The sequence below is a fragment of the Phalacrocorax carbo genome, chromosome 2 (genome assembly GCF_963921805.1).
Source record: "Phalacrocorax carbo chromosome 2, bPhaCar2.1, whole genome shotgun sequence".
Classification (NCBI taxonomy): domain Eukaryota; kingdom Metazoa; phylum Chordata; class Aves; order Suliformes; family Phalacrocoracidae; genus Phalacrocorax; species Phalacrocorax carbo.
The window spans coordinates 15,061,368-15,085,592 of record NC_087514.1 but is presented as its reverse complement, the minus strand read 5'-3'; the positions used below and the strand labels follow the sequence as shown (position 1 = coordinate 15,085,592).

Below are 24,225 nucleotides of genomic sequence, written 5' to 3'. Positions count from 1 at the left end.
CTGCCTCCTCAGCCTCTGCCCAAAGCTTTCAGCTCGCTAATGCAGCAAGAATGAGCCCGATTTTGTTCGCAGGTTGGAGGGCTGTGTTGGGCCCCAGAAGAGCCGCCTTAGCACCCAGAAATCCAGCGTGGGACTGCGGGGTCAGGAGCTGGGGGGAGAAATAGCTCCTTGCTGCGGCGGTGGCAAGCTGTTAGATCAGCCCAAAGCATACCCACGCAGTTTCACTTTTACTCAGAAATGAAAAAAATCTAGCTAAATATGCTTTCAATTTTTGTTGTCACTTTATGACGTTCACCACAAAAATATTCATGCTCTCCTTCCTAAGCACCGTACTCGGTGAAGTGTGCTTCGATAAAATATGAAGTCTTTCCAATGAAACCATGAATTGTCTACATTAAGGAAGGTCACTAACATTGTAGGTTTAGCTGGACAAAAATAATGAAAAAGAAAACCCTGGAAATGCATTTAGAAAAACTATATTTAACATATCAGGTGACTATGGAATAACACAGACTTTATATGTTAGCTGCCTGTATGCAAACACTCATATATTATTTCCGCCATTTAAATTATAAAAGCAGGAAACATCTATATTTTATGAATAATACATATTTTTATACACGTATATAAATATATGAAAGTAGTTAAATCTCATGCAAAACTTTTCTATTTACCATGTATATTTTAAGGGCAATACCAGTGCAATACCAACGCTGCATTAAAGACCAGGTTGCTAATTTTCTGTGATGTAACTGCCTTAAGGAACTAAAAACATTGACAAGACTAAAAATTCCTTGTATCAAAATTTACATAAATTATCAGATTTCTGCAAATATGAAATCAACTAAAACTAAACAGTGCTTATATCCTAAAAAGCCAAACGGTGTGAGGATACCTTGTGATCACCGGTACGGACCCCCAGGCCAGTCGGGGCACATTACGGGACTGCACGATTTATGATAGAAGGCTGGTACCTGCTCACCCAGGAAGTCAAGCTGCATCCTGCTGTCCTTCCTCCAGCACCAGGACAGGCTGACAGGGCCTGGCAGCGAACAGATGAAAGCTGCATCGCATGCTTACTCAGACACCTGAGGAAAGAAGCTATATCCTAAACAGAGACTTGAGCATGTCTACAAATCTAAGAGATGCAGTTACTTTGTGGACATTTGATTCTATAATTATGCTGAGAAATAAAGAAAAAAATCAAGATAAATGAAAAGTCTACATTAAAAATGCACCTACATATTTTAATATTACATATTTTCCCTATACTTATGAGCACTATGTTTATAATGAACAAAACAAAGGAATTCGTGTTATAAACTGAGCTGTCAAAATAAATTCTCCAGACTTTGACCTCTTTGTGCATTTTCAGGAACATAAGCATTTCTACTTTATATGTACAGCGCGTATTCTTCCAGTATTTGGATACTACCCCACCTAAATCAAGTATTTCTCCTTTTGTTTCAAGGAGAGTGCACTATAAACCAGAAATTTTAACTGAAAATCAGAACCCAGACCAAAATCAACTGCACAGGTTGCAGCCAGCCTACGAGGTTTGAAGGTGGCGAGGGTAAAGGGCTTAGTCCACTGTCCAAATACAGAGCTTCAACCTGATGTCCGGTTATAACTTTGAAACAATCATTGATTTTTCAGTAGAAGAAAAGCCCAAGGTGAATGGCAGTCAGTAAGATCTTTGGCCGGCGAGGACCTCTGTGTCCTAAGCCTCCCGCAAGTGCCCGTCATGTCCAGGGAGCCACCGCCAGAACTGCACCGACAAAAGCGGAAGATTGAAGAATCCATGAAAATGAACTACAGCAGCAAAATCCTCACACGGTGGCAGGGCGAAGCATCCCATACACATCCCCTGCAGATGTGTGCCTATCTGCTGCTCAAAAACCTGCAGGAAAAGAGCTTTTATATCATCATTAGGTGCCTGTTAGACTATCTTCCACCTTAACATTCAACAGAAAAAGTATTTTCTTGCAAATAAAGCTAATCCCTTCCTTCCCACAGGAAATACGAGGAACAACCGATAAATATTTTTCGTTGTAACAATATTTTAGGTACTGGAAGGAAGAGTTCCTTCCTCAGACTTCTTTTATTCTAGACAGGGAATACTCAGTTCCCTTTATTTTTTTTCTTACAGGCAATGTTACCTATTGTTTCAATTTAAGGGCATTTGCCCACCTACTTCTTCAAATGCATTGCCCAAAATCACTGGCACTTGATAGAATAACAGCTTTCATATTTTACATAAAAAATTTGTCCTAACCCGTAAGCGAGTTTTGCTTTTTGCGATGGTATCAAGTTGCTATCCCTGTGCAACCAGATGCGTTTTTACCTCGCTGCCCCTTGCACGACGAGGGGAGCGGCTTGCTTTCACGCACTTCATTTTTGCTCAAGTTCAGTATTTCACATTCATTCCTGCTGAATTTCAGCTTTCTGCTTTTGGATCACCTGCGCAATCTGCCTGATTGATTGACCTCTGAGCACACCTACTGATTTGTGAGCACTGCCTGTCCGCAGAGTAACCCCTGCAGACCCCAAACTTACTTCGTATTCCACCAAAGACATTAATGGTTATTCTGAACCAGGACCATGACATAACCTCAGAAATTGCACTGGAAAAGTCTTTTTAGATATTTCCCCCCCCGATTTTCCAGTAACGATGTCCTCACCTGATTTCCTTAGCATATATTCAGTAATTCACTTAAAGTCACACAGCCACACATGACACTAGAATTACCGTGTTACAGCTCTGCCTCAGTTCTGTGCCCGTATCACTGAACAATACGTTTCCCCTCAGCGTAAGAGTGTAAATCCATGTCTCCAGAAGTAGAAACCACACCAGCCTCAATTATCCATGACCTCATTTTTAAAACATAAATGCATCTGCCTTCGCTCTCCCAAACAATGCCAGCTTTCATTGCTTATTAGCCCACGTCTCCCACAAACACCTTTGGCACTGTTACCTCACTCCTTAGCCAAGGGAAAAACACCTAAAATTATTTCCATCGAGCTATTACTATAGCCTCCCAGCCTCTCCCTGTGATTCAACGTTCACGATGTTAACAAAACAGCTTGCTGGCTCAAGAGAGGCGGCAAGCTGAGCTGCCCGCACGGCTAGCCTACCGAGCAGATGCTCCGTACCTCGCCCTACCCACGCTCGGGTGCCTTCCTGTCCCTGTCGCACCTTTGGCTCATCTGAGCTTGCACGCATTGCTAGGGAGGAGACAAGTCACAGCAAGGCAGGCTTTGCTCGACGCCAGGCGCTGCTGGCGTGGCAGCAGACGGCACCACGTCCCACAGGAGCGAGGCTGCAGTGCTGCCCAGGCCCATCACGTCCAAATCCAGCCCAAACATATCTTGTGTTCTGAGCGCAACGATTAGCACAACTATTCACGCAGCATTAAAGGGATTTGGTGTCTGAATATCAAAGTAAGTGTATGTGTATTACAAGCTACCTAAGTCCATAATCTTTCCACTCTACAGATAATTTGGAATTAGAAAAACTACAGGATTCAACAGCAGGTATATAATATAAAAGTATTTATTAACTTTCATGAAACAGAATATAGCTTTAAAAAGTCTTAGGTCCCTGATGAACTTTCTCACTTTGCCCTAAGAAGAATCAGTCTCTCAGAGGAATTTGGGAAAATTTTTTTGAAAAATACTTAACCCAAATAGAACCACCTTCTAGAAAGCCAAATGTGATGTGAACTCTGGGCAACAGATGTCAGCCAGTGCATGGCAATAAAGCTCCTGCCTCTACATACAAATAAAGAAAATACATAAAAAGTGGCAGAGATTATTTATCTCTATTATGAAAACTTTTAAAAATGTAAGTTTTTAAATAAAACATTTGCTGGGTGCAAAGAGTACACTGCATAAAACACAGCTAAGGAAATCTAAATGTATCCATCATGTAAAGTCCCAGGCCTAGCTTAATCTACTGATGTATTTCTCCTGTGGATTCTTGAGCTGATCATATAGCATGCTTCCAGAAAAACTACCCTGCAGCAGCAGGAAATATGTATTTTTTTATTTTTAAGCTTTTCAAAATTACTTTTTTAATTTTAGCAAAGCCATCCTTCAAAATCATCTTCCAATGTCAAGCTTGAAGAAAAAATTCTGCCTCTGTCAAAATAATTTGCAAACTTTATTGGATTTTTAAAAGCCTGATTACAGGACAAAACATGCATTAAGCATTTTGCTAAAATTCCAAAAACATAATTGCAGAACGTCATTATATTCAAAGGGTCATGTCCATAATAAATACCTGCAGCTTAAAAGCAGCTTGGAATTTTTAAAGAGTTTTAGTACCTGAAAAAGGCAAATGTTCTATACACTGTTCTTAAAAGTCTGACATTACATTGCAATGGTTAAAGCAAGAAACAGCTCAACTGAAGACTACAGAAAATCCCTGCCTTCTCAGGAGGTCTACACTTGGTTATACAATACTACGCTGGAAACAGCACTTCACCAAAGGTCTCGCAATTGGCTTCTGCTTAAAACACACTCTGCCTCATAACATTCTTCAAAGGATTAAAACATAATTGGTTCTGGCAGTACACATGGCCAGCATGATGTGCAGGGGGTTGCCAGTGGACATGGGGCCCTTACATAAAGGGCTGTTTTCTTTGTTTAAAATGGAAAAAAGAGTGGGAGGTGTGGAGAACAGTGAAATACAAAATGACTCAGAATCATAAAACATATTTTTTGAATCAGATTATTTCAAGAACCGCATATGCAAATAGAAGACTTCAAATGAGGACGGTGGCAGAGCTTCTGAATTGCTAAGGCAATTCACATATTCTTATTTCCATAAAAAAAGATAAAGGCTATAGTTATATACATCCTTCTAAGTATTCAGGGAACACTGCAAGTTGAAATCCAGAGAAGCCATCAATATCAGTCTGAAAGTGACGGGGAACGGATTGATCGTGCACTGGCTGGACTGTTAGAGAAAGCAAAGGGATCCTTTTCCTTTTCTTTATTATCATGTTTATGTTTATGCTTATGCTTATGCTTGTGTTTCTTCTTCTTTTTCTTGTGCTCGTGGTGGTGATGGTGATGGTGATCACTATGCTTTGAGGAGTTTGATTCTTTACTAAACACAGACAGTGGAGCTGCTGAGACAGGGTGCATGTTCATCTCTCCCGAAGACTGTTCTTTACCTAAAAAATGGATATAGTGGGATTAACAAATGTTGAACTTGCATTGTTTTCAAACATAAGAAATTCTGAAGTATCAGGTCAAACCTACATTATAATTTAAACACGCAAACACAGAATCTGTTACTATACTCGTCCCGTTAGCTTTTAGTTTTTTTTCAGAAAAGGCTCTGAACATGCCATTAATGCTCCTGTACTACTACCAATTTTTTACAGAGGAACTCCTTCCGCCCTCAGAAGTACAAATGAATCCAGACAATTAGGAACTGTAAGAAGCTAAGCAACTGCAAGTTATACTAGCTTCCAGAAATTAATTTTTAAACAGAGTAGGAAGGCCACTGCACCATGAATAATGAAAATATGACTGCTTATGAAGACTGGCACACACTGAAGTGCAGTTCTGGGGATATGAACTCCTTTCAGTCAGGAGCAAAAGCTCCCTGCAAGAACATGAAATTTTTTTGATACTGAACAGAAGAATTGCTCTTTACAAAAATTGCATCTTACAACCAATTTAGCCTATTTGAAAGACTACACAAACTTTTGTTCTTCAACAAAAAGCAAATACCAAGAAGGGCAATTCCACAATTTTTATTAGTATATAACTCACAAATACACTGGAACTACTTATACATCGGGTAAGCCTGGTATCTGAATCTAAGGAGAGAAAATCTGATCCATGACCTCTGAATTCCTGATCCACTTTCTCGTTCTCTCTTTGACACATTTAATATTTATTTCGCACAAACTGCAACAGTTTCAATAGCAGGGATTAAAAGGCAATAATCTAAGAATACCATTGTTAAGGAGGGGGAACCCTTGGAAGGTAGAAAAGCTCAAATTCCTTTAGGCAGAAGTTGAATCAAATCACTCACACTGCAAGAACGTGCTTTAACCACTAGACAAAAGCAGAACAGCACCATCAGGTTTTTGAAGGCAACTACTCCATTAAAATGGATTTTCTTCCCAGCTGCTTTAAATGTTGGGTTCCCCCCTGCCGCGCTTCAGTTTTTGGTGAAAATATCCCTGTTAAATAACAACGAATTATGTGATATACTTTGTAATTATCTTTTCCTGTATATTTGAAAATGGATTTTTTTTCCCCCAGCATATCTTTTTGGTTGGTTGGTTTGGTTTGTATCTTTCAAGGCCAGAACGATTTGTCTATGGTAACGACTCGTGGAAGCCAGAAGAGCCAGCTCCTTGCAGTATAACAAACAAGCGTTAAGAAAGATTTCCGTGCAATCTTGCTAGCCTTATCCAAAAAGATTAAGAACTGATTCAATCAAGCATATATACAGGAAAGTTTCTAGACAGTACAGCTGTTCTGTTTTTTGTTTGTTTTTAAATATGGCTGGAAAAAAACAAAATCTACATCTGTAAGCAGTGTTTAGAAGTCAGAACAGAATTACAAAATATTTTACAGTGTGGATAATCAATGACTTACTATGGGACATGCTGGAATCTCTACTGCTTCGAGTCTTAACAGCAGAAATATGTTTGGGCTCTACCGCAAGATGTGAATATGGTGTAATATAAAATTCTGCTGATGTTATAAGGAGGGTAGACTAGAGTACAATAGTCTCCTATAGATTTAAAATCTCTAATATGCAAGTATTTTAAAAAACTTTATTGTTAGAACTCACAATGACTTATGTATATTATGGCAGAGAGAAGATAGGCACACAAATTCAAACTTCCACTTGCTGACTTCAATGCACAGTTACTACAGTTTTTTTACACTGTTACACGGAGCAGCTCTCAACGAAGCAGACAGCATGCAAGTATACTGGATTTGATGCAAAAAGATACAAGATTGCTTCACGGTTTAACTATTTCTAATTATATTTCTCTTACTGAGAGCTCATTCCTCTGAAGCATACAGCTTTTAAACAAATAAGCAAATTTTCCTTAGCAGCTGCATGCATGCAAAACTAGCCATGAAACAGAAGACAGAGCAGCAGAAAAGGGAGTGTATCTGACTCAGGCCATTAGAAAAGGAATGGTTGGAGGCCATACTTCAGAGAACCAAGGCACACAATATTTGACACCATTAAAATAGGCTACAGTAGTCCAAAGTGAACTGTTGCAGTGACACAAACACAGCTTCTAGTAACACAGAAATAAAGGTTGTGGCAAAAAGCCTGAAGACCGATCAGTGTTCATCCATAGAGGATGTACAAAAGATTATCCAAGGTACGGAACACATTCTTACAGGTTCTCAAGCTACCAGCACATGATGTGTTCAAATATACGAGGCGAACTGAAGCCAGCTTAAAAGAAAACAAAAAACCCCCACACATGACACAAACCCTTAAAAAACTTAACAGCTCCATTAGTTCCAAACTGTGAAGTTATTTTATTATGGAAACTGAACCTGTAAGTCTAGGCCCTACAATTGTAACAACCTCAAACCAAAGCTAAGCCTCTGAGTTTTCACGGCTCTAACCCATATAAGCAGTATAAGGCCATGGGCTCAAGCCTGCAGGGGTGATGCAGCAGTAGCACCAAGCGCCTGTGAAGACCAGGGATGCAAATCAGACCCTCTGGGCTCTGTTGCACTACCTGCCACTTGCAAATTTCCTGCTGTTTACTGAACTACCAGCTCTGCTAAGGCAGTAGTCCCCATTATCACTTCTTTACTTATTTTGGGTAGGTTATTAGAAAAATATATTATTTAAAGCCGTTAAACACCCTTGACTGAAGAAAGTTGGAGAGCAAATGCCACAGTAGCTTAAGCCAACGGGACTGAAGGAGTAGGGATGAGCACCTGGAAACTGAAAAAGGCAGGAAGATCTTTAGGAAAGGGAGAAATGCGATCCAGCTGCAACTCCTGGGCTACAGACACTGAAGAAGACAGCCAGCGTTGGTAATAAGGCAATAAAAGGTCAATTAAAAAAAAAAAAAGAAAAAGATGATCATCACCAAAATCTACTTTTACAATTTCTTCACAGAGGTCAATGACAGCTATAATCCATTGGGAATCTATATGAAAAAATACCAACTATCCAGAAAATTTCCTCCTCCTGTTAGAGTGCTTTGAAATCAGGAATTAAATATATTGATCCTGGACGATGGCTCAGAAAGGATGTTCGCAGACTACCAAATTCAGCTGTCTGTAAAATGGACAGACCTGTAAAAGTTTTACAGATTTGTGCCTGTAAAATTAACCATTAAACTTGCAGAACACTTCTTCATTTTAATTTCCTTTTAATTAATATCTACTTTAAGCCCATGCCAGGAATCTGCCAAACTAGGAAAGCAAGCTTAAACAGCAATTGCTTTACAGGGCATTAATATCATCCTCATATCAACGGGGGTAGCCGGACTGCTGCAAGGAGGCACAGAGCACTCCTCCCTGCAGGGAACCCGCTTCCTCCTGGCAGAGGGAGAAGGACTGGAACCTGGGTTTCTCAAATCACAGAAACACACAATAAGTGGAGGGGGAGACCAGAAGCTCACTTCTGAAGTGGTTAGTAGCATTCCTTGGAAGAAAATGCACATACACGTGTCTATCCACTTGGATCTCCTTCTGTTTGGGATGTGGAGGTTCCAATGTAATTACTGGCTTTGCAGAGTTCCAGCTAGCTGGGTAGGTGTTTAAAATTAGACAGGATTACTATCCCTTGGGAGAAAGATCAGAAACTTTGTGCACAGCTTGTCACAGGGACCGATACAAACACTGTAGATATTGCAAGAGAACATAAAGTATGAAAACACAGATCTCGTAGCTTGATTTTAAAACAAAAGGGGTTTAGATCTTGATTAAGGCCTAAAGTAACATTTTATGTGGTAACACAAATTGCTGTCAGGCAGTTATAACATCCTGTTCATCAATTATCTAGGGTAAGTTCTTTTCTTTTTAAGAATCATTGGTGCATGAACATCGAACATTGTTGTTGGGTACAGTGTTTTACCTATTTTACTCTTATTTTGTTATTATTGAACCTTTACAATTTGGGAACGTGTAACTTGAGACTTTAACATGCCAACAAGCTTTCATAAGGTTGTCCATATGGTCTCTCCTATATTCCTTATTTTGTGTGAAGAGGGTGGGACACCACAAACTTACAGTCTTTGTTTCTTTGCATGTACAATCTATTTAAAACAGCTGGCTTATGTAGGACTTTTCCAAACTGACACTTGTTAAAAATTACCCCATTTGCACCCTGATTTATTCAAATGTCAGAGAGGGAGAAACCAACTTCACAAATCACAGCAAAGGGTAAGGCCCGTGGGTCCAGTGTTTCAGCTGAGGACAGGCTGGTGCTCCAGAACCTGACACCGACGACCTCTGGGAAGAAGATGACATCAGCACAAGCACACAAGCACTTAATATCTCTCTCCCAGAACCCAAAGGAACCTTGCTGATGAGAAAAATAATGCACTCTCTTTGCCTAGCAGTTGAACTGCAGCTCTGGCCAGCATTTTCTCTGAAGGGAGAACACTAAAAAAGCTGAAAAGATCTTAAAAACTATTTTGACATTGCCCTATTTTTTCCTTATTTCTACTTTTCTTTTTTAGTATTACCCTGGAAACATCCAAGACACACTATTTTTAAATTTAATTTTATGCATCTGTTGAACCATGAACAAAGCACATACAGAAAGTTACCAAGCATAAATAATTCCAAGCTTTCAGGATGCAAGAATGTCTTGTCATTTGTCTTAAGAAACAGAATTTTCAAATTATACATCTCTGAAAATAAGTTATCAATTTTCTGTCTAGTAGGGTGTTCTTTTAAGGACCATATGATAAGATTTAAAGTTTGAGAGTGAGACATAAAGGGCTAGTTACAAAAAACACAAAACACTAAACCAAACCCAACCCAACCAAAAAAAAAAAAGGCAAAAACCCCCACATTCTGAGAATGTGCTAAACCAATCAGTGGACTCCAACATAAAAATTCTAACTAGTTCCAATTTACAAATTCATTTGACTTCATATTTTTTAGTGGGATTTCTATCCAGACAGATAATTCCTTATACCTATACAAAAGGACAGCCTCTGCTAAAGTAATGCATAGACAAGTTGGTGATTTAACTAAAATATACTTTTAACTGGTAACTAACCATTTTAAAAAATTTCCTCATTTGACTTTCATTTAACAACCATATTGATTTGTCCTTACATTAAAATAATAGCTTAACTGTGGTGTTATTTCTACTATATTTTGTTTAATACCCTAGAAAATCTAGAGTATTCCCTACTCTAGAGAAAAAAAGCATCTAAATCAGTAAGTCAATTAAGAATACTTTTGTGCCTCTAAGAGTTTAGGTAGCCAACTTAAATATTTATTAGTTAGCCTTATCCATCTTCTAGGTTTGAGAGTGATCAGTTGTTGTCTCAGAGACAGTCACAGCTATGGTATTATGTTGCTTTTATTAAATCAGGAGGTTGACACACTGCAGCCACACTCATGCAATTCTCATTTACGTTGCCACTTTATCTGCAGGGCTTATGTTTCTATTAAAGCTGCTTTCATGTATTTTAGGATAAAGCACTTGAAAACACCCTTCCTTGTAAAGTGTACAATTAACCACATACTATTCCGGTGAGACAAAATTAGCTACAGAACCTCAAAGCCTGTAAGTTACCAGTTTGAAAACAGTTATGTTTTAGGTAATAAAGTCAGCATATGTGTAATGGATACTTTCAAACAGATACTACATTAATATTATATGTTATTAAAGGGTAGTCTAACAGAACAGTTGCAACAGCTTTTCCCTCCTTAAAAAGTAAAGCAAAAATCCATCATTGTCAGTGGTGTCCTCATATCCAAAGTGTTCAGTAACCCTTTTTGGCAGGAAGCCACTAATGGTTGAACTTTGGGGTCCTGGTGCTCTTATAGCTAGTTTGGGTAACTGCTGTGCTGCAGAGGACCGGGCTTTTTGTACAGTTCAGACTGAATTTCTGGTAACTAGTGCATCCACACTTGAAATGTGGTAATTTGCTCCACAAGCTCAAATCTACTGTTGTAAATGTACTGTTTAAACGTAATGACTACAGTAGTTTCCCTCTACACTCTACTGCCGTATGTGCTATTTCCAGTTTCAAATCGTTCCAGAAACAATTCAATCCAGCTAAATCATTATTTCCTGAAACTGCAGACAGTAACTGTCATAAACAAGACCACAATCCAATCAACACATATGACTGTAGCCTAGACCCTCAAAGTTGCGCGTACGTCTACGTGATAAACAGAGTGACCTACATGGTCAGCAGTGGAAAGTTCCAGTTTGATTACCCTGGAAAACAGCAAAAGGATTACTAGAATGGGCAAAGGATTTTTCTGATCTGAGTTGGAATGCTCAGGTTGTGTCTTCAAAGCCCACTGCTCCTGAACGCAATCAGAAAAAGGACTGCCAACACACAAATAGAACATCGCTGTATTTACTTTTTTTTTTCTTTTGTAGAAATAAAGAAAAGAGTGAATTGCATACTGCTTTGTATCAACTATCAACCTACCAAAAATAGTTGGGAAAACTCTAATTAAAGTATTTATCAGTGATGACCTGTTGAGCTATAACGACATGTAACTTCACTGGTAGATCATGCAGGCTAGAGCCAGGCATTTGTTTTGGAAGCAGAAAAGAACAGGCCAATCAATAACCACTGACACATACAGCAGAACTTTTTCAAGGTTAATTTTGAAGTATTGTACTTTCAGATGAGGGAAATATTAAAGTAAATAAAGAAGTGTATCTTAATCTGATTTCACTGAAATCAACAATGCATTACAAGTCACCTTACAGTCTGAAATTAGAGTTTAAATCTACTGCTTACACAAAATCTGATCTTGAAATTCTTTTGATCTTAAGAGAAGAGTAAGGAGCATCACTACTATTCTTGATGAGTTAGTAGCAACTGCATTAGAAACATGACCTTGCACAGCTTTAGAGGCTCAAAGGAGGCTACCGTGTTTCTAGTCCTTAAGTCAGATGAATAATCAGCACAACAGCATTCTTCAGATAGTTCACAACTGATGTTTGTTTGTTTTAATAACTTCTTGAAAATGCTCAAAATCCTTTAAAACTACCAGAGTCCACACTTTGTTATGGTAGACAGGATGCTTTAGTAGGTTTTAAAACATTTTCTATATGAACAACTAGGAAAGGTGCTGTAATTATAGTACTGAAACCTGTAATCCTGCAAGAGTTGTAGTACCAGACTTCTTTTATTGCCCTTGCAGCGTGTTTTAACCCTAACCTTTCACATCCATGAGCTGAAGCATACAGCATACAGAAGAAAACCAAGCTTTTAAAGGAAAATAACATTTTCCTGGCTTTATGGGGTTACATCAACTTGAATAAATCCAAATTACCATTTGGGGTGGTGTGAGGAGTGTAAAAAAAAAAAAACCAAACCAGAATACCTAGATATGGCAGGATTTAGACCCAACATGAACTTCCTCCTGGCAGCTGCTGCTTGCAGGCTGTGCTTGGCTGATGACCTAACACTTCATGTGACATGTGGGGACATAATCCACAGCTGTGAGAGGAAAACTGAGTATGGACTAAGAGCTTGCTGCCTTCCAAGTAAGAGTCACAGAACTGAGGCAGATACAAGATCTCACAGATTTATTAACAAGATACTGAGAGCATTTCAGAACCTGTTGTCAATCTATTTCACAATAATAACTCACTGAAGCGCACCCATCCTCCGTCATTGCTGCAAAAACTCAAAGGCCCTCAGGAAACATTATCTGCAATTCTTTTGTAAAACAGAACGCTCCTATGTGTGAACAATTTTATTTACGTATGCTTTTATTTTTCCCCATCTGTTTGGCATTTCTTCTCAGAAGTATGCCGTTTCCTAAAGATTGAGCTGTCTTTATTTACTCAGTCTGAAATTCATACATCTCTGGTTCTAAGAAAAATGCTATGAATAAGAAACAGGTGAAATTTTAGAAACAAAGAATATCTGCAGTGGAATTGTTTCTAACCGCACAAACCAAAAGAAAATGAAATTAATCTGAAGTGTTTCAAAATAATGCTTTTCAAAGGCTTATTATTTAAAATTAATTCTGGGGCAAAACCCAGCATTTGTTTCATTTATTACCTAGAAAAGAAAATGTATTCCAGTGTGCTGAATGCTTAAGTGGCAGAGGTGAGAAGGTCATTCAGCACACAAGTGAAACTTGAAGTAGCTTTTGTCTGCTGTAGGTCTACAAAAGTAGCAGTCAGCTCGCCATTGCTCCATTCCTGACCAGACCTTACCCTTTCTGAACTCTAGTGCAAACTTAATATGCAACATCCTGCAGCACAGAGCTGGCGTACAGAGGGTCCCGTAAGTCCTATTTGTGAAGTATTTGGCAGAGTTTTGTTTATGACTTTATATTCTGTACAGTGTGTAAATCTAGTAAAAAAAAACTGTTGCAAAATATCATGTAAGAGTTATAAATACTAATCCTCAGTGGATCAGCTTTGCACTCGTGTGCCCTGGATGCGTCATTCTTTGCCTTAACAGAAAATGTAATGGCTGACCATAACACTGAGGACAAAATTCAAAGCAGCTCTGAGAATTTTAAAGTAAAGATTGTGTAGAATTAGGCTCCTAAGTTCATGAAAGCAACCTATATGCAGCCTTCCCCTTTACTCTGCTGAAATGCCTATGATTTAGGCATGAAGTTGTGAGTTTTGCTACTCTGCAAATCCATCCTGGTGGAGCTGGCTGTACAGGCACATGTCATTAACCAAAGGCCATCTGGAATCCAGAAACCAGACCTCCCTGTGTTTTATGTCCCCATATGAACTTAATTTGTTAGCTGAGCAATGACAGCAGTTACCTTTTATAAAAAAAAAAAAAACCAAAACCCCTTAGTGGCTAGAGCATCTGCCAAGGAAGTAAAAACGTAAGTTCTAGGCCCTAAGGGAGTATGAGCCTACAGCTTCCACGCCCCCAGCCAGCACCAAGGCACCAGCCTCAGCAGGATACTCAGAGCAGAAATGTCCACCAGCCCCTCTCTTAAATGAGGCCACTAAATTGCCAGGTCATAGGGAAAGCAGATGAGGTCGCCTGTCAGCGTAGCTCAGGACCTAGGGCACTCAAGATGGAACCAACATTCAAGATCCTGCTGCTAAGGTCTACTTGTGTTTTACATTAGGCAACCACTGGATAAAAACTGGATAACAAGCAAGAGGGTAATTACTCTGAATCTTACTTCTGAGGCCAAATGCTTCTTTTACACACTGCAGCACTGCAACCCTAAAACCTTCTTTTGGATGTGTACCAAAGATCTTTCAAAATGCTTGTTACATAGTCACACTACCTCAGCTTAGCTCCACTGGCACATTCTGGAACTAAACTTAAGAAATGTGCTTAAAATACTTTGAAAAAATGAGACTAACCACTGAATTTCTTTGCTAGTGACAGATAAGCAAAGAAGATGGAAGTTCATCAGTGAAGTTCAGCCTCCTTTAAGGTTTTTAAGAAAGATTATTGTTTGAAAAGTAATTTTGCCAAATATTTTATAGATACTAAAAGAAGTAAAAGATACTAAGTAAAAGATACTTAGTAAAAGATACTAAGAGAAGTAGTAAAAGAAAACAAGTGCTTGAAATGAAACTATTTTACTCATTGATGCAATCTTTTCAACTTTGAAAAGCCCTTCTAAACATCTTTGAGGCTTGCATGTTTTTTAACCACTGATGTTAAGTTATAAATCGTTAAGATTAGAGATTTTTTTACCTGAATAGTCTTGCCATTTTTTTATAGTTAATCTTCAAAATTATTAATTTTTAAATGACAACTATGGCAAAGTAAGTTTTACTTAATTGCTTATGGGGTTCCATTTCAGCTTTATGTTATTTTTTCCATTCCTCAGCTTTTCACTTTTCTAAGCATGATACATACTTGTCTTATTTAGATATGTATGAAAATACAAATATACAGAGTTATCTATAAATACACTGGAAGCTAAGGAGATGTTCTTATGCACTCTTCACATACTTCCTTGAATTAAGTTAAATATTTAACACTTACCAGCACTGTGTTTATGGGAATAAACAGTAGCAAAAATAATAACAAAGTCACAACTGAAATAGTTGAAAAATTCATACTACCATTTTGCCAGTAAATGTACTCATACCTGGTGTGGATGGTCTCTCCAACATATTCAAATGATGATAAATAAAGGCTTGACTGTCATGAACTGTGTCCATATCAATTTCCTCCTCTTCTTGAGAGTTTGAGAACTAAGATATCAGGAGAAAAATAAGCAGATGCTAATAATTCATAGGAATATCACTAAATAGAACTTAAAGTATTTTATTTTTGAGGTAAACTGAGGGTGAGAGGGAAAGGAAGTGATATCTACCACTGCAAAGGAATTAAAAAAAAAAATAATCAATAAAATTAAAAAGGGTCAGTGTCTTTTCTTCTTTCTAATTTACCATGAAGCTGTGTGAACAAGAGCATGAACTGTCAACTTTAGTTCTTGCCAGCCAATAAAGAATCTGATGGGAAATGATTTTGCCAAAGTAAGCGTAACAGCTACTGTACTCATACACACAACATGTCTTTTGTTTGAACACAGCTTTAAGGGAAGTCAGCAGAAGCCACTGCTGTTATTCTGAATACCCTACATATTGTGCAAGTTGAATTTCCATTTCTTACTCTGATTTTGAGTTTGACTTTACTGTCTTCATTCTTCTCTAGTATTTGCCCTGGCTCCAATGGAGACCCGAGTGGCATATCAGCCTTCCTCTTCACCCCCTGCTGATGACCAGAAATGCTGGATGCTGTTTCCTTAATAAGATGATCATCCTCCTGAAGCAGCATTAAAAGACCAAAATTAGAAGATAGCAAGAGCCATGTTTCAGCCTAAAAGAGACCTGATAGCTGAAAACACTTCTGAATAAAGTGTGTGATTTGAACAAAGTTTTCCCTGTAGTTCTGGTAAAAAGTATTTTCTAAAACCCTGTATGGATTTGTGCCAACCTCTCCTACAAACATAGTTTCTCTTTACTTCTATATCCCTGCTCCCTCTGCATATCTAGCATTGGCATCTTTTCTGTCCCTCCTCACAATCATGGTACTGTTGGTGTGCAACAACATTTGCTGCCTCTGAATAGCCTTTCTATAAATCTGTGCCTTGCAGACTCTCCTCAGTCCAAATCTCAGTTTAAAAACTGATAGCCTCTGATCTATACATGGGGTTTAGCTAAATCTTCTTTTAGTTAGCTTTAAAAGCAAATGCTTACTTTGTTGAATACAAACCATAATTAGCACTTATAACTTGGGGGGTTTTAATTTACAACAATATTTATTAAAAAGAGCTAAACTGTTTTGTAAATTACTGCTTAGATGATAAAAAAACCAGGATCAATGGAATATAAAAATAGCAGGAGAGTCTACTAAGTTACACATATAGTCATTCAAACAGGAGACAGGTGTTCCAACAAGTCCAATACACAAAATATAGAAGGAAAAATAAAGTACCCACCACATAAGCAAACATAATTATAAGCCCACTAAAACCTAGATAAAAGCTGTATCACAGACTCTCAAGAGCATATGCTGTTCCACTGAACTGCTCTTCCTCTGTCCTACACAGGGAACTCCAGCTCCACAAACTCTTGCCTTGAACAACTCAAATTCTGTTTTATGAAGTGGGTAATTTTTACCATCCTCAGCAAATTCAGTGTCACGTGTCTATCGGTACTGAGTTTAACGTGTTTATGCTCTCAGAATATACAGTCTGCTTTAAAGAATCTAGTTAATCTGATTTATTCTACCACCTGTTAGTTTTCCTTTCTGCTCAAATACATAATTCCCTTTTTTCATCCCTATTATTATCCCTGTTATTAAACCCAACAGTGTTGTTGTGAAACACTTTTGGATAAACTTTGGCGGATGTGAGAGGCAGCCTTTGTTTTATATTAGTGGTTTGGTGGGTTTTTTTGTGGTTTTGGGGGTTTTTGTTTGTTTTGTTTGGGGTTTTGGGGATTTTGTTGTTGGTTTGTTTTTGTTTTTTTTTTTAATTACATGGAAAATCAGTTCCCTGAATTTTGGGGGAGTTACAGTGAAAATGGTAACCATATCAAGGCAAGGGGTAGGAGAATGGAGGTAAGGCACAGGAAAAGATATGAGGGGATCAAGTGTGACTTGAGGCTTATACTGATGCTGTATTTTCAAGACTAGTGTATGCCAGTACTGCTGCTAAAAGAAGCAGCCTCTTCCCCTTCCTCACACACTTCTGTCCTGGGCCACCACAGCATTTGTAAAACTACATGATGAACTGGACCAGGAAGCTGACCCAGCAGGAAATATCTGCTCATAAAAAAGGTATTTTTCAACCAGATCCTCCCCATATCCAGCTCACTATGCAGCAACAACCACTGTGCTAGCACAAGCGAGAGGACAGAATAGGAAAAAGAAGAGTTAAGAGGAAATTTTTTGATTAAGATCGTCTGGCTGCTAAAAAAGTTTGGATGTTCACTGAAGTGCAGCCTAAAAGTCTGCCAACAAAATGCCTCCTGCTATTTAATTCTGTGCGCAGCAAATTAGGACTTATTATTTGTTCTGTAAATATGTAGGATAGTTCTAATGATATTTGACTCCATCATTATTTTCTCCCCCTACTGGAAACATCCTGCAAGGTACTGTGATAATTTGCACTCTCACTATACTTCTGAACAAAAACAATTTAGAAATTAACGGTGGGACTGATAAAGTTACAGTAAACTATCCCACTCCAAAGGGTAGGAAGGGTTTTAGACATGCTAACCACATGTTCACATTCTCTTTCAGGATGTACTCCTAAGCAGTTTCAATCATATGTAGTCTTTGAAAATGTTAAGAAAATTACTCATTATTTCCATGTCTGTTAAGCTTTTTCCCCTCATTAATTAAATTTGTCCAACAAAAAGACTTAGTCTTGCAGCAGTGGCAGTTATTCTTAAGGAAAGTATGACTTGAATAGCTTGTAAGATCCATTTTCTAACTACCCAGTGGATTATATGTTAGGACTGAAGCCTCCAAAGCCAGAAAGATATCAAACTTAATGTATGCGATTTTTCAGAAGTTGTTACAAATCCTTCAGAGCACAGTACTAAATAGTCAGGTTCAAGTGTTCAATGAAGATGTGTTAAATTTCCAAATTTCACATCTTTTAAAGTTGTTTAAAAAGAGGTATATCTATGTATTTTAAGATGTAATAAATTTACTGATAAAAAGTTTTGTTTTGGAAAATTGCATAACTTGCCTATAAGCAATATTCTTACTCTAATAAAAAAAAGTTTTCATCACAGCATCAAACATTTCTGTGAATCACTTCATGTCTCATAAGCAATATAGAGGAAGTAAAGTTTTATAAAGAACAGAAATGATGAAAATAGAAAAAACAAGTAAAAAGCTTGCACACACTATGCAAAACAGTTAAAAAAAAGTTAAAAAGTTATGGTATATACCAGCTTTTCAAGTGGAACAAATAAAGAGTACCAGGGTATAAAGTTAGCTTTAGTAAAGCATGAGAAGCTTGAACACAGCACAAAATTAAATCAGCAACCAGCGCCAGGACTCAGAGCCAGCTGAATGGGATGTATGCAGATGGTTTGTGCTTACGGTGTTCTGAAATCCTACTGACTGTCCGTGATTGTTAGTACTATTCACAGGTTCCTGATTATTCACAACTGATTCAGGGATAATCGTTGGATTAAGTACAGCCTTCTTTTCTTTCAGATTAAGAACAAGTCCAAGCTCTGGTAATGGTAAACAAGAAGGTCTGCTGAGGCCAAAAAGTGTGAAATAGAGGTCCACAGCACCACATCGTAATCTCCAGTCATGTGAAGTTCCTAAAATCCAAAAGAGATTCTTGTTAATGCAGAGATACAATCTTCTCCTCCCCCGCAAATAAGACAGTTTAAGTGATCTGGATCCACTGGAGTGTGACATTTTCTGTGCTTAAGATACATGTCCCTCATTATTCCTGACTCTTACTGACTCAAACTCACCTGCCACATCCTGTTTATAAGGAAGGCTTTAAGTCATTTGGTTTGTAAGCTGGATGTGTTTAGCAGAACAAGACTGGGAAACTAAGTGCTATAATAACATAACGAAAAATAAAAGGAAAATAATCACACCCATATGCTTTTATTTTTAAAGTTTCACTTTAGGTTTTACTATTGGACAATTAAGTAGAACACTTTGTTACTAAACTGGCTTCCCCTGTCAGTGGATTTGGTTGAACTTGCCTATGTGTTCCATGAAATGTAGCAGGAGCCGCAAGCATGACAGATCTGTACCCTCTGGAAACCGCAGTGATAGAGAACACAAACTGGCAATGCATAAACACACTTTTTGATGTCACTACTATGTCACATACTCCACTGGATACTCAATACTTTAATCTGTGTTCATACTGGAGATATGTATTCTTACTGCACAAAGCAATGCTTCACTAATTTTATTTTTCACTGCAAACTGTGTACTGCTTTCGTATCTTCATACAGAAATGGTCAAAGCACGTTTGGCACCAATCACAACAAAAAGACATCTAACATCTGGTGCAACTCTGCAAATAGTGATTCTGGTGTTAACTCAGCCCAGCTCTTGACTGATTACAAGTTTATTGAACATATTGTTCCACAGCAGGAATAGAACTATATCTGGTAAACAAGACACAGATGTGCCAGTTGCCATGTTAATGTAGCTGTGCAAGACTTAGCACAAAATAAACTTACAAGCTCTATCCCTGTAAATACTAAGTTTCATGGGGCTAAATAGTGTTTTGAGTAAGCTTAGCTGTACCTACACTTTCCCAGCTACAAGTAACTCTGATGAGTTTCATGAACAGCTGGGTAAGGAGAAAGTGATATGAATATTAATCTGGACATTTCTAACATTAAAATACTCTCCAGAGAATTACACAGTCACAATTATTATTTTTAAAACCATTCTAATATTTTAATGATAAATAATTTACTCAACTTCTTAATCTAGTACATCTTAAAGTGATTTGATGAATTCCCATCCAGTATCTCTCTCCTTTTCCAGTGGAACAGCTAAGCCTAAATACAATTGGTTGCTGAATTTCTCTGCAGTCTTTGGAACTGTGAGCATTATCAATTTAATGCAGATTAACATAGAAGAAAAAAAAAAAGATTCCATATATCAGAGTCTGTTTTCTACTGCATGTGCTTACGTTAAAGGAAAGCAACTCATGATCCTACAATCATGCAGCTTTAAACCTGGCTACTAACTTGTCTCACATTAACAAACATTTTTTTCAAGGCACCCTGGAATGCTACAGTTATCCCTTACAGAAAATAAATTGAAACATTATGTCATCTTGATGTGTAGAAACGTAAGTACTTAAAGCCCCACGAATCTTAAGAAGAATGTATAACCTATTTGTTACTTGCAAAAAGAGGTAATGGTTATAAGTAACACTGCACACACTCTTCTCTCAAGAAAACGGAAAAACAAACTCGCTGATGGGAACATCAAAACTGTTTATTTTCTGTGCCTGATACTTGGCAAATCCTACAAAACTGAACTACTGGTAGTCTCCCCACTTCAACCCCTGGAGTGTAGCTGTAAACTTTTAAACACTAAAAATAATGATACACAGAGAGCAGACAGCCTTCAATGACCTAAAAAAGCTGTATAAACGTTTATATGTAATCTATGTAGTAACGTGCCAGATGTTAAAGGGCAGTTTGTCAGGACCGGATAAAACTGCTTCAGTAATGAAAAACAGGTCAATGGTAAAGATGCAAGCCCTTCTCTCATTAGGATCCTTCCTAATCACACAAGGCAAATTGAGTCTTAGGTTTATAGCAGACTCCTAGAAATCTTGTTTAAATTATCTATACAAACGTTATCCTCTCATATTCTCTCCGAGTTTAGTAAAAGAGGACAAAGAGAGACTATCTAATCTAAAGCAAACTATAATGAAAAGGTAGCACAGACATCATCATTTGAGGAAAATTTTGCTTTGAATGTCTGGGTCAAAGAATCATTCCATGCCAAAGCACAAAGCACATTACAGTAGTAGACAAAATAATGAAAAACAAAGAGGTTTGGTAGCCTGTGCCACTGAGAAAGTTCTGGAGGTACACACGTTACATTGAACTTCTGAGACTCAATTTTCCACTTCTAATTATCAAATCTAGGAGGGCTCTTGCCATTATCTGAAGCAAGTCTTTAACGCTTATTTCAAAAAACCTTAAAATAAAAAAAATCAACCAAAAACCAAACAAACCAAAAACCAACCCGAATTCATCAGTTTCCAAAGTTGATCTACCAAAGCTTCGTTACATAAAGGGGACTCCATGTTCTTGGTAAAAGGTGGGTTCTTAGTCAGCATATCCAGAATCTTATGCCTGAAAAAGAAACAGAAAAAAAAAAATCTTTATTAAATCCAAATTAATACACTAAGAATACAAAGTCCGTTGAGTTTGCAATATTCTTAAACTTATTCAAATACAGGATTTCTTCCAAAATTTTAACCAATTTTTTATGCTTTTAGCTCTTCCTTCTGTCCACAATAAGCACAGACACAGATTTACCATCAGCAACATAGCTTAAAGTTTAAAAGTAAGTTGCAAAGCAGCAGGATGTTATTAGACATAATTTTTAACAGTCAGATACGTAATTGTAGGCTATATTGCGCTATTCTCTCTAGTAACAATCTTTTTTGCACACTGACTTGATAATAATAAAGAAGGAGCAACATTGGCTTATAAACTCCTTACATACTGACACCAAAGAGTTTTAAAATAACTTTAAATGTTTATGGCAGATACAAAATGACAGGTCCAAAGCCAGTGACTCGCACATCCTTCTGGAAAGGAACACTGTCCTGGAAGGGAACACTGTCATCTCTTAATTACACTGGTGTACAAAAATTCTGCACTTAACCATGTTTCCTTACAATTTACACACTGAGCTGAAAGTAGATACATTTGTCCCCATTTTCTTTCTTTAAACTTGGCCTTGAAAACATTTTATGAATGAGAGTAATTATTTGTTCCATTACTTATTATTTTAACTATTTTCCCTGTACAGCCAGCTTTCCCCTTGCTGCCTTACACATTTGGGACAAGAAAACTCTTACAGATACTTCTTTTTCCCCCCCTTTTCTTTAAGAGGTTTACATATAGCACTCAATTCAAAACTTAAACACCTCTTTAAAAAGATATAAATCAAATGAAATAGCCTTCCTAGACTGAGGCTAAACCTCCTCTAGTGAGTCTAACTGTATCTGCTTTCATTAGCAAGAAGGATAGAAATACAATAGAGAACGACCTTGCGCTATGATTTTTGTAAGAAATCACCTACAGAGAATAAAAGTAATATTATTAATCTTCAAAACTCAGTATATTAATGGTGGCCATAAGAAGAATGTGTTGGGGAAAAACAATGATTACGAACCTCTGTGTTCAAGGATTTACAATGAATGTGCTAAAGTATCCAATCACTCATTGGTGAAAACGAAGTTGCAACAGGCGATACTTGTTATCCTTTCACCCCATCTACAGTCTAACAATTGCTTTACACTCCTTGCTGGCAAAACATTGTGTGCACCATATCTCAACCTTTGTCTTTACCAAATATCACAAAGTCTTTTTGCCATATGCAAAATATACTTTACTTATGATCAGGAAACGACCTCTACCTTCAGACTTCCACCACAGGCATAAAACAAAAGACAAAAATATTATAATGGATAATAAGAATATTTTTTTGATATGTGAACTGCTAAAACATCAAATCGCATTTCAATTTATATAAAATAACAATAAGAAAAAACAGATTTGTGAAGAAGTATTAAGCAGTTAAGTATTTGATCTATTCTAGCGATTCCAGAATTTACTGGCTCTTTATTAATGCGCTAACCTTATGTAGGGTACAGGATCACTCTGAACCATAGTGAGCAGCCACTGTAGTTCTTCATAGCTCCTGTCAACTGCAAAGAAAAAAATAAAATAAAATGCCTACAAATATACATAAACTGGAAGGATTTTGATCAAGATAATCACAAGATCCTGAATTAGCACACAACGAGCTTGAATCACTGTAACTAAAGAGGAATTATAATTATAGTGCAAATTCAAAGTAAATGGTGGTTTATTTTACACTGAAATAGAAACGTGCACGAAACTCATTCATGCCTCAGTTTTTCAATACCCGCCGATTGATTATTAGCAGGTAACTGTCACTCATGAGTGTTGATTGGGAAGATCACAGAGTAAATGGTCATCTTGATATTATGCGCTTCTTAAAATGAATGCATTCAAATATCCTTTCAACAATCAGAAGTGTAATATTTTCTATAGGGAATAGAGAATATATAACTCTTATACACAGGACTGTGTGAAAGACTATTATCAGGATAGAAAGAGGAAGACTACAGGGCTTATACAAAACTGCAAGCATACTCCTCTCAGATTTTTAAATCAGTATACTCTGCAATTAAAATGTATTTTGAAACTTATCAGCACATGCTTCTAGATCTAAAATTGATGCCTGACATTGCGGGAAACAAAATCACCCTGTTAGACTAAAATTTAAATTACAATACAAAATTCCTTTAATGGTCAGAGTAACATTGCAAAATAGGAAACAGCACAGGATATCATCATCACCGGTTACACAAAAAAATATTTTTATGTACTCTTTTCTCAGGTGCGTAATTGTAAGATTTTACAGCAGCATTCTCATTTCCTCACAACAATAAAGAGCTTGCTTAGGCTTTTCTTTACTTCAGAATTTGGGGTGTATTAATCATTCCTGTATAGACAGCTCCAAAAATTGCAAACTTGCACAGTTCTGGATCATGCCAGAGCAAATTTGTTTCCATACAGACCAGAACTGCAATCTCAGATTTGTCTTAAAAAATCAGAGGAATCTTTGGAAAGCTATGCCTAGGACATACTTTTAAAGGATTAGTGACTGCCTGTGCTCAACTCCATGCACAGCTGCTTTTCCTGGCAGCTACCTTGCTTAGGATACAAAGCAACTAGAACACTGCATACAAAAGTTGTTTTGCATGGAAGTAATATTGTATTACTGTAATAATGTTGTACGCAGCAAAGACTCA

At 37.5% G+C, this 24,225-nt stretch overlaps 1 protein-coding gene across 1 annotated transcript in view; it reads right to left on the bottom strand.

The window, feature by feature from the left end:
• Positions 1 to 3,537: 3,537 nt before the first annotated feature.
• The window catches only part of TAF2 (TATA-box binding protein associated factor 2), a 62,147-nt gene continuing 41,459 nt past the window's right edge, over positions 3,538 to 24,225 (bottom strand). The window contains exons 21-26 of the mRNA XM_064441761.1: positions 23,022 to 23,091; positions 21,396 to 21,505; positions 18,744 to 18,973; positions 15,795 to 15,947; positions 15,268 to 15,373; positions 3,538 to 5,180 (exon numbers count right to left, since the gene is read on the bottom strand). Coding sequence (XP_064297831.1) covers positions 4,915 to 5,180; positions 15,268 to 15,373; positions 15,795 to 15,947; positions 18,744 to 18,973; positions 21,396 to 21,505; positions 23,022 to 23,091 — 935 coding nt within the window. The 3' untranslated portion in view covers positions 3,538 to 4,914. The remainder of the gene's footprint in view (positions 5,181 to 15,267; positions 15,374 to 15,794; positions 15,948 to 18,743; positions 18,974 to 21,395; positions 21,506 to 23,021; positions 23,092 to 24,225) is intronic.